This window comes from Theropithecus gelada, chromosome 3, assembly GCF_003255815.1.
Source record: "Theropithecus gelada isolate Dixy chromosome 3, Tgel_1.0, whole genome shotgun sequence".
Lineage (NCBI taxonomy): Eukaryota > Metazoa > Chordata > Mammalia > Primates > Cercopithecidae > Theropithecus > Theropithecus gelada.
The window spans coordinates 181,019,491-181,029,456 of record NC_037670.1 but is presented as its reverse complement, the minus strand read 5'-3'; the positions used below and the strand labels follow the sequence as shown (position 1 = coordinate 181,029,456).

Below are 9,966 nucleotides of genomic sequence, written 5' to 3'. Positions count from 1 at the left end.
TGGGCGACAGAGCGAGACTCCACCTCAAAAAAAAAAAAAATTAACGGAGTTGAAAAATCTATGTACTAACAGCTATATAAAACATTGATTAAGAAACTAAAGGCCGGGCGCAGTGGCTCACGCCTGTAATCCCAGCACTTTGGGAGGCCAAGGCGGGTGGATCATGAGGTCAGGAGATCGAGACCATCCTGGCTAATACGGTGAAACCCCGACTCCACTAAAAATACAAAAAACTAGCCGGGCGAGGAGGCAGGCGCCTGTAGTCCCAGCTACTTGGTAGGCTGAGGCAGAAGAATGGCGTGAATCCAGGAGGTGGAGCTTGCAGTGAGCCGAGATTGCGTCACTGCACTCCAGCCTAGGTGACAGAGTGAGACTCCGTCTCAAAAAAAAAAAACTAAAGTAGACACAAATACATGAAAAGATATCGTATGTTCATGGATTGGAATAATTAACATTGTTAAAATGTCCATACTACTCCGTGATCTACAGATTCAATGCAATCTCTATCAGAATTCCAATGGCATTTTTCATGTGTATAGAAAAAACAGGCCGGGCGCAGTGGCTCACGCCTGTAATCCCAGCACTTTGGATGGCCAAGGTGGGTGGATCATGAGGTCAAGAGATCGAGATCAGCCTGGCCAACATGGTGAAACCTCGACTCTACTAAAAACACAAAAATTAGCAGGGTGTGGTGGCACTTGCCTGTAGTTCCAGCTACTCGGGAGGCTGAGGCAGGAGAATCACTTAAATCTGGGAGGCGGAGGTTGCAGTGAGTCGAGATCACGCCACTGCACTCCAGCCTGGCAACAGAGAACGAGACCCTGTCTCAAAAAAAAAAATAAATAAATAAAAGAAAAAACAACTCTAAAATTCATATGGAACTACAAAAGACCCCAAAGAGCCAAAGCAATCTTGAGAAAGAACAAAGCTGAAGGCATCACACTTCTTGATTTTGAACTACAGTCGGCCTGGCGCGGCAGCTCATGCCTGTAATCCCAGCACTTTGGGAGGCTGAGGCGGGTGAATCAGTTGAGGCCAGGAGTTTGAGACCAGCCTGGTCAACGTAGAGAAACACCATCTCTACTAAAAATACAAAAATTAGCTGGGCATGGTGGCAGGCACCTGTAATCCCAGCTACTTGGGAGGCCGCGTCACGAGAATCACTTGAACCAGGGAGATGGAGGTTGCAGTGAGCCCAAATTGCACCGTTATACTCCAGCCTGGCTGACAGAGTGAGACTGTCTCAAAAATACCAAAACAAAACAAAACAACTACAGTCACATGTCGTTAATGACAGAGATGCATTCTGAGATATGTGTTGTTAGGCAATTTCATCATTGTTCAAACATCACAGAGTGCACTTACACAAGATGGTACAGCCTGCTACACACTTTGGCTGTATGGCATAGCCTACTACTCCTGGGCTACAAACCCATACAGCACGTTATATATTCTAAGCACTTATAACACAGTGATATTTGGGTATCTAAGCACAGAAAAGAGATTTTTTTCAGCTCCATTATCTTATGCATCCACTGTTGTAGATATAGTCTTTCATTGACCAAAATGTCATTATGTGACACAAGACTATATATTACAAAGCTATAGTCATCAAAGCAGTCTGGTACTGGCATAAAAACAGATCCATAGACCAGGGGAACAGAACAGAGCCCAGAAATAAAACCCGCATACACAGTCAACTAATATTTGACAAGGGCACCAAGAATACGCAATGAGGAAAGGATAATGTTTTCAATAAACGGTGCTGGGAAAAATGGATCTCCAATGCAAAAGATGAGGAACTGGATCCTCATCTTACACCGTACACAAAAATCAACTCAAATGGATCAAAGGCTTAAATCTTCCTGAAATCACACAACGTAGGAAAAAAGTTCCTCAACATTGGTCTAGGAAATAACTTTTTGGATGTGAACCCAAAAGCACAGGCAACACAAGCAAAACTAAACAAATGGGATGACATCAAACTCAAAAGCTTCTGCACAGGAGAAGAAAAACAAAAAAGAAAAGACAGCCTATAGAGTGGGAGAAAATAGTCACAAACCACAGATCTAATGAGGGGTCACTACCCAAAATACATGCATACAACTGAATAGCAAAACCAAAAACCCACAAATAACAAAACCACATCAAAACCCTGATAAAAATTGGGCAAAGGATGCATAAAAACATTTCTCCAAAGCAAGCATACAAATGCCCAACAGTTATACAAGAAGATGGTCAACATCACCAATCATCAGGGAAATGAAAATCAAAACCACAATGAACTATCACCTGTGTTAGAATGGCTATTACTAAAACCACAAAAGGTAAGCGTTGGCAAAGGCGCGGAGAAAAGGGAACCCATACCTTTTTCCTTACACACGGTTGGTGGAAAAATGTAAACTGGCACAGCCATTATGGAAAGCAATTGGGAAGCTCCTCAAAAAATTAAAAATAGAACTTCCATATGATCCAGTAATCCCACAACTGGGTATACACCTAAAAGAACTAAGTCACCATTTCAAAGAGACATCCGCACTCCCATGTTCATTTCAGCACTAGTCACAATAGCCAAGATACAGCATCAACCTAGTGGATAAACAAAATGTGGTATACGGGGCCGGGCGCGGTGGCTCACGCTTGTAATCCCAGCACTTTGGGAGGCTGAGGCGGGCAGATTACCTGAGGTCAGCAGATTACCTGAGGTCAGATTAACTTAGTCAGGCACGGTGGCGCACACCTGTAATCTCAGCTACTAGGGAGGCTGAGGCCGGAGAATCACTTGAACCCAGGAGGCAGAAGTTGCAGTGAGCTGAGGTCGCACCACTGCACTCCAGCATGGGAGACACAGTGAGACTCCTTTTCAAAAAGAAAATGTGGTCTATGTATACAATGGAGTACTATACAGTCTTAAGAAGGAAGGAAATCCTGTCATTTTTGGTGGCATGAAAGAAACTGGAGGACATTGTTAAGTGAGATATCCAGGCACAGAAAGACAAATACCACATGATCTCACAGTGAAATCTAAAACAGTCAAACTCACAGAAGCAGAGAGGAGGACGGTTGCCGGGCGCTATGGGGGAGAGGGGAATGGGAGGTGATGGTCATGGGTACAAAGTTTCAGTTACGCAGGATGAGTAAGTTCTGTTAAGCTACTACGGAGCATGGGCCTACAGCCAACAATACTATATTGTGTACTTAAAATTTGCGGAGGATAATAATAAAGGTGACAGCAGGAAACTTTGGGAGGTGATGGATATGATTATGGCCTTGGTGGTGGTGATGATTTCACAGGTGTGTACTTATCCTCAAACTCATCGACTTGTGTACATTAAATACATACAGCTTTCCGCACGCCAATCCCATCTTCATAAAGTGGGATTTTTAAAAAAATTATATAACCTATTGAATAAAATAACAATCCATGAGTCCATTCTGAGGGTAAACAAATGAAATGTTTCTTTTTATTGCTGAATGCTAATAAATATAGAAGGAATGATGGAGTTAGAAAATACTACCACCAGCCGGGCGCGGTGGCTCAAGCCTGTAATCCCAGCACTTTGGGAGGCCAAGACGGGCAGATCACGAGGTCAGGAGATCGAGACCATCCTGGCTAACATGGTGAAACCCCGTCTCCACTAAAAAAAAATACAAAAAACTAGCCGGGTGAGGTGGCAGGCGCCTGTAGTCCCAGCTACTTGGGAGGCTGAGGCAGGAGAATGTCATAAACCCGGGAGGCGGAGCTTGCAGTGAGCTGAGATCCAGCCACTGCACTCCAGCCTGGGCAACAGAGCAAGACTCCGTCTCAAAAAAAAAAAAAAGAAAATACTACCACCCTGACCACTGTGGTAATAATTCAACTAAAGCTCACAGGATGCGGAAACTGGGGGGTGAAGGTTTGGTGAGGAACAGGATATTCAGAGTCAGATCTCGACACATATCCCTGTGGCTTGGGCCAGCTTCTAAGCCGGCCCATGCTCTGTAGTAGCTTACTAGAACTTACTCATCCTGCGTACCCATGACCATCACCTCCCATTCCCCTCTTACCCACAGCGCCCGGCAACCGTCCTCCTCCTCTCTGCTTCTGTGAGTTTGACTGTTTTAGATTTCACTGTGAGATCATGTGGTATTTGTCTTTCTGTGCCTGGATATTTCCTGCCATTCTGTAGGCCCCTCCCTCATGGGATCAGGCTGACCTCAGTACCTAGAATACTGTGGAGCTGACTGAGTGTGGCTCCCCAAGCTAAGTCACAGAAGGTGTTAAGCGGGGATTCCCTGTTCGCAACCAGCAGCCATGTTGTGAGAATCCTCAAGCAGTCCCACAGAGCCCACCCTTGGCCCTCCCATGGCTGGTGGTTGTCTTGCCCCTCGGGAAGAGGGGGCCACCTTGGAAGTGGCTTCTCCAACACCAGTGAAGCTTCAGAAGACAGTGGGCCTGTATGCAGCCTCAGAACCGTGACCCTGACCTACCCCGAACTGCTCTTCAATGTAAGCACAGAACTGGAGAAAAATGACTGTCAAACAATTAACTTGTGGGGTGACTTGAGAGGCAGCAAGAAAACTCAAGGGACATTCTGTTAGTATTCTATCAATGTTAATTCCTTACTTTGATAATTATACTGGGATTACAGAAGTAAATGTTCTTGTTTTTAGGAAAGACATACAAAAGCATTTAGGCGTGAAGGGATTTGATGATGCAACTTCCAAGTGGTTCAGAAAAAAAAATTTGGGCCCAGCTACCTACAAGAGAATGAATGAGCCGGGCGCCGTGGCTCACGCCTGTAATCCCAGCACTTTGGGAGGCCGAGGCAGGCGGATCACAAGGTCAGGAGTTTGAGACCAGCCTGACCAACATGGTGAAACCCCGTCTCTACTAAAAACACAAAACTGAGCCAGGTGTGGAGGCGCGTGCCAGTAATCCCAGCTACTCAGGAGGCTGAGGCAGAAGAATCACTTGATCCCGGGAGGTGGAGCTTGCAGTGAGCCGAGACCACACCACTGCACTCCAGCCTGGGCAACAGAGTGAGACTCTGCCTCAAAAAAAAAATAAGAGAATGAATGAACCTGACCTGGCCCTTGGGATGCCTGCCACAGCGGGGAGAGGGGGAGGGTGCTGGCATCTGCTGGCTCACTCCTATACACTCTATTCAACCCTAAAGGGATGCAGGTGCCTGGATAATTTGGACACCCACTGACACCAAGCCCATCAGTGCAGTTCCTGATACTGAAGCCCCTGAGCGTGGTGAATGACAGGACCTTCCCTCCTTCCGTTCTCCAGCTCTCCCTCCTTCCCTGCCAATGAGGGGAGTGCGACAGGGAGCTGAGGCAGTCACCTGACCAAGCTGAAGGAAACCAACCTCCCCTAAAGTTAAGGTAAATCTTGGCAGGTTTACGCTAAGGCCTAGGCAATTTTTTACGGAGGCGGCAAAGGTGATTCGAATCAGTTTGCTTAATTATTTTTGTAAAAGAATAGTATGTTTTAGATTTTTATAGAATGAGTTCTGAATTATGAATGCTTTCAAAAAATCTATTTTGAAACAATTATACACTTACAGAAAAGTTACAAGAACACACTTCACCCGCATAATCCCCTCCAAGTTCGCCAGTGGCTAACATTCCACCTCCTGGGCTTTCCTGTCTCTCTGGGGCTGGAGAGAATGAATCTTTCTTCCTAAATCATAGAGCTAAGAAGCCTTCTTTAAAAGGTAAAGAACAGGTATAGACATACCACCAAAGCTTTTTTTTTTTTTTTGAGATGGAGGCTGGTTCTTTTGCCCAGGCTGGAGTGCAGTGATGCAATCTCAACTCACTGCAACCTCCCCGCGCTGGGTTCAAGCAATTCTCCTGCCTCAGCCTCCCCAGGGGCTGGGTTTACAGGCGACTGCCACTATGCCTGGCTAATTTTTGTATTTTTAGCAGAGACAGGGTTTTCGCCATGTTGGCCAGGCTGGTCCCGAACTCCTGACCTCAGATGATCCACCCGCCTCGGCCTCCCCAAGTGCTGGGATGACAGGCGTGAGCCACCATGCCCGGCCAAGCTGGTCTTTCAAAATAAACATTCACTGTTACTCTAAACAAAATATTAAAAATACATTTTATTTACACATTTCAATACTTTAAAGTTTGTTCCTTACACCTCTAAAAATGAGATTCCCTAAGACAGCTGTTTAGTCATTCTATACATTAGCAGTTCTCAACCTGCACTGCAAAGTCCACAAGTTCATACATAACACTGAGTACTAAGCATCCTGCAGTATTTTAAGTGTATTTTCAATTGCACTGTAATACATTTCAAAAAAACCCCTATATATTTAAAAGCAATTCTGAATTCATACCTTTTAGTCAAGATGTACTTATTTACCATTTAAACTAAATTATAATTACTATCTAACAGCCCATATATATTGGTTTTTTTTGTTTGTTTTTTGAGACAGTTTCACTCGTTACCCAGGCTGGAGTGCAGTGAGCAGAGATCTCACTGCAACCTCCACCTCCCAGGTTTAAGTGATTCTCCTGCCTCAGCCTCCCGAGTAGCTGGGATTACAGGTGCCTGCCACCATGCCCAGCTAATTTTTATATTTTTAGTAGAGATGGGGTTTTGCCATGTTGGCCAGGCTGGTCTCGAACTCCTGATCTCAAGTGATCTGCCCACCTGAACCTCCCAAAGTGCTGGGATTACAGGCGCGAGCCACCATGCCTGGCCCCATATGTTGTTAAAATGTACAGACTTACAGGCAATCTGCCATATACTAAATGCAAACCGTAGCTGATAATAATGAAATCAGGCGGTGCCACTGTCGTGATAGTTTCTCCCAATCCTAGTAGCTGCACCCATAATTAATTCCTACTCACATCACTTACGTTAGTGCTACTCAAATGCGGGCTATTCACAGGCGGCCAGGGATCCTCTTGGTCTGTGAGGTCGGGAGCTTGCATCAGAAAGCAAATCAACAGTGGTGTAAAGCACAATTTAGTCCAACTGACATTTTTTTCTTCATAGTAAGACCTTCTTGAGGAAGGAAGCAGTGTGTTGATTTTTCCTTAGCCCAAGCTCCTTATTTCACCATCAAGCTACACGTCCAGTAGAACTGATCTGTTATATCCCAATCACCGCCCAGCAAAGACACTCTTGTTAAAAAGCTCCTTAACAAAGGGAAGACTTTCACTTAATTCACTCTTCTCTTAGTACCTGTCACCTTATTTGTCCTCTAAATTCAGAACCCGCCAGAAGACACAGGGTTTGGATCTGGCCTCGGGTCAAATGATGTTGCTGAACGCAGGGTTAGGAAGTCTGTAGGGACGACACAGTCTCTGGGCTGCTTCAAGTTACTTTCTGTATTCAGCTGTTCATGTTGCTTGCACATGCTTCAAAGCTTAAACCATTAGTTTAGGGATATGCGCAGACACTGATGGCTTCACATCACAATTTCCAAACACAAACTGCTACAGGGCACGGATAAATAAAATCTAAGGCCAGGCACGGAGGCTCACACCTATAATCCCTGTGTTTGGGAGGCCAAGGCAAGAGGATCACTTGAGGCCAGGAGTTCAAGCCCAGCCTGTATAACACAGGGAGAACTTGTCTTTACTGCTTGTGGTCCTAGCTATCCGTGAGGCTGAGGCAAAAGGATTGCTTCAGTCCAGGAATTTGCTACAGTAACTATGATCATGCCACTGCACTCGGGCCTGGGTGACAGAGTGAGCCTGTCTCTCTCTTAAAAATACATACAGAATATCTGAAAGTGCCACAAAGCGGGTGTTTTGCACAGGAGTGACATCACAGCACCTGTGCCCATCTGCCCAACAGGACCACTCTGAGGAGGACAGTGCTGCTGGACAGATGAGTTTATACAACTTCTCAATGTCGATTCTGTATTCACATCTTAGTGACTTTTTTCAACAATCAAAGGTAAAATGTAAATTGAGTCTGCAGCATTTGAGAAGGAAAAGCAGAACTGAAGCGCTGGGAAAACAATAAACATTTGGGTATCTGCAATACGTGCTGGTATCCAGGGGCGTTTCTGCTTCCTCCCGGAACCAGTTTTCCATACTTAGTGAGGGGTGTGTTTGTTTCTCTCACTGGATAAATGTTAATTCTTTGCAGGCAATAACTATATTTTCTTCATGTTTACATCCCCAAATCCTTGCAAGCAAGTAGCACCTATTAACAGTCAAATGACTACTGTTTGGTGACCTCAGAGTTGCTTAAGAACATTTACAATTTGGAATTGGTGAGATGAATACCCTCAACTGTGTGGGAATGTCACACGAATGATGAACAGCGCCTGTCTGCACTATAGTCTACGTGAGGCCACATCCACAGGGCTTATGTCGACTGACTTTGCCAAAGTTCAACTGCATCCCAAATACTTAAAACAATATCAAGAATCACATTTAAGCTGGGCGCAGTGGCTCATGCCTGTAATCCCAGCACTTTGGGAGGCCGAGGCGGGTGGATCACCTGAGGTCAGGAGTTCAAGACCAGCCTGGCCAACATGGTGAAACCTCATCTCTATTAAAAAACAAAAACTAGCCGGGCGTGGTGGCACACGCCTGTAGCCCCACCTGTTAAGAGAGGCTGAGGCAGGAGAATTGCTTGAACCCGGGAGACGGAGGGTGCAGTGAGCCAAGATTACACTACACTGCACTCCAGCCTGGGTGACAGAGCAAGACTCGGTCTCAAAAGAATAATCACATTTAACTAATGGTTTTTGAACTTTTAACCAATTATTTTAAAAAGGTAAAAACCTCATCAAGTTCTTCATAACTGCACCCTCTAGTGGCCTATTTTACCTATTAATTTTTTTTTTTGACAGTCTCATTGTCCAGCCCAGGCTGGAGTACAGTGGTACAATCTTGGCTCACTGCAGCCTCTACCTCCAGGATTCAAGCAATTCTTGTGCCTCAGCCACCTCAGTAACTGTATCACCAGCATGTGCCATCATGCCTGGCTAATTTTTGTATTTTTAGTAGAGACAGGGTTTTGCCCAGGCTGGTTTCAAATTCCTGGCCTCAAGTGATCCACCCGCCTTGGCCTCGCGAAGTGCTGGGATTACAGGTGTGAGCCGTCACGCTCGGCCATACCTATTAAACAATTTTAAGACAATCACACATACCAGCCTCACTGCTTAGAGAACCCTGTCCAGTGTGCCTGAACCCCCTTTTCCCTCCCTCCTTCTCCTCTCACCCCCAAGATATAGTTATTTGAAAACGGCTTGAAATACAAACAATAAAACCTTAGATCAAAAAATTATCTCAAAATAATAATACAGTAATAGACAATGATACAGCTCTACCAAACGTTCACACGCAGGCAACAGAATAAAGCTTTGGGTTTACAAAGGACATTATAGTCAAAGGGCCACCTGCCTTCCTTCTTTCCCTGACTACATTCTCAGGGAAGCTCTTCCGTGCAGACACCTTGTCACAAGGTCAGCCCTCTCTCGCAGCACGTTGGCTTCGTCGGCGCTTTTGTGGGCCTGTGCGTTCTTTAGCAAGAAGTGGCTGATGAAAAGCTTCAAACCCTCACGTAACATCCCCAGCTTTGGGTTGTCAGATACTCTGGAAAGGAATCGTATAAACACATGTCAGGGCTGGGCTGGCCTCTCCTAGATCTCCATCCTGGGTATCTCGAATAGTGAGACATAACCAGTTTCTTTTAAAAACAGAATTCTCAATTAAGAACTTCCTGGCCGGGCGCGGTGGCTCAAGCCTGTAATCCCAGCACTTTGGGAGGCCGAGACGGGCGGATCACGAGGTCAGGAGATCGAGACCATCCTGGCGAACACGGTGAAACCCCGTCTCTACTAAAAAATACAAAAAAAAAAAAACTAGCCGGGCGAGGCGGCGGGCGCCTGTAGTCCCAGCTACTCGGGAGGCTGAGGCAGGAGAATGGCGTAAACCCGGGGGGCGGAGCTTGCAGTGAGCTGAGATCCGGCCACTGCACTCCAGCCCGGGCGACAGAGC

General features: G+C 45.7%; 1 protein-coding gene across 2 annotated transcripts in view; it reads right to left on the bottom strand.

Annotated features, from left to right (window-relative positions):
- Positions 1–9,245: 9,245 nt before the first annotated feature.
- The window catches only part of NOM1 (nucleolar protein with MIF4G domain 1), a 21,579-nt gene continuing 20,858 nt past the window's right edge, over positions 9,246–9,966 (bottom strand). For both annotated transcript variants that reach the window (XM_025381141.1, XM_025381142.1), the window contains exon 11: positions 9,246–9,561. In XM_025381141.1, coding sequence (XP_025236926.1) covers positions 9,387–9,561 — 175 coding nt within the window. In that variant the 3' untranslated portion in view covers positions 9,246–9,386. The remainder of the gene's footprint in view (positions 9,562–9,966) is intronic.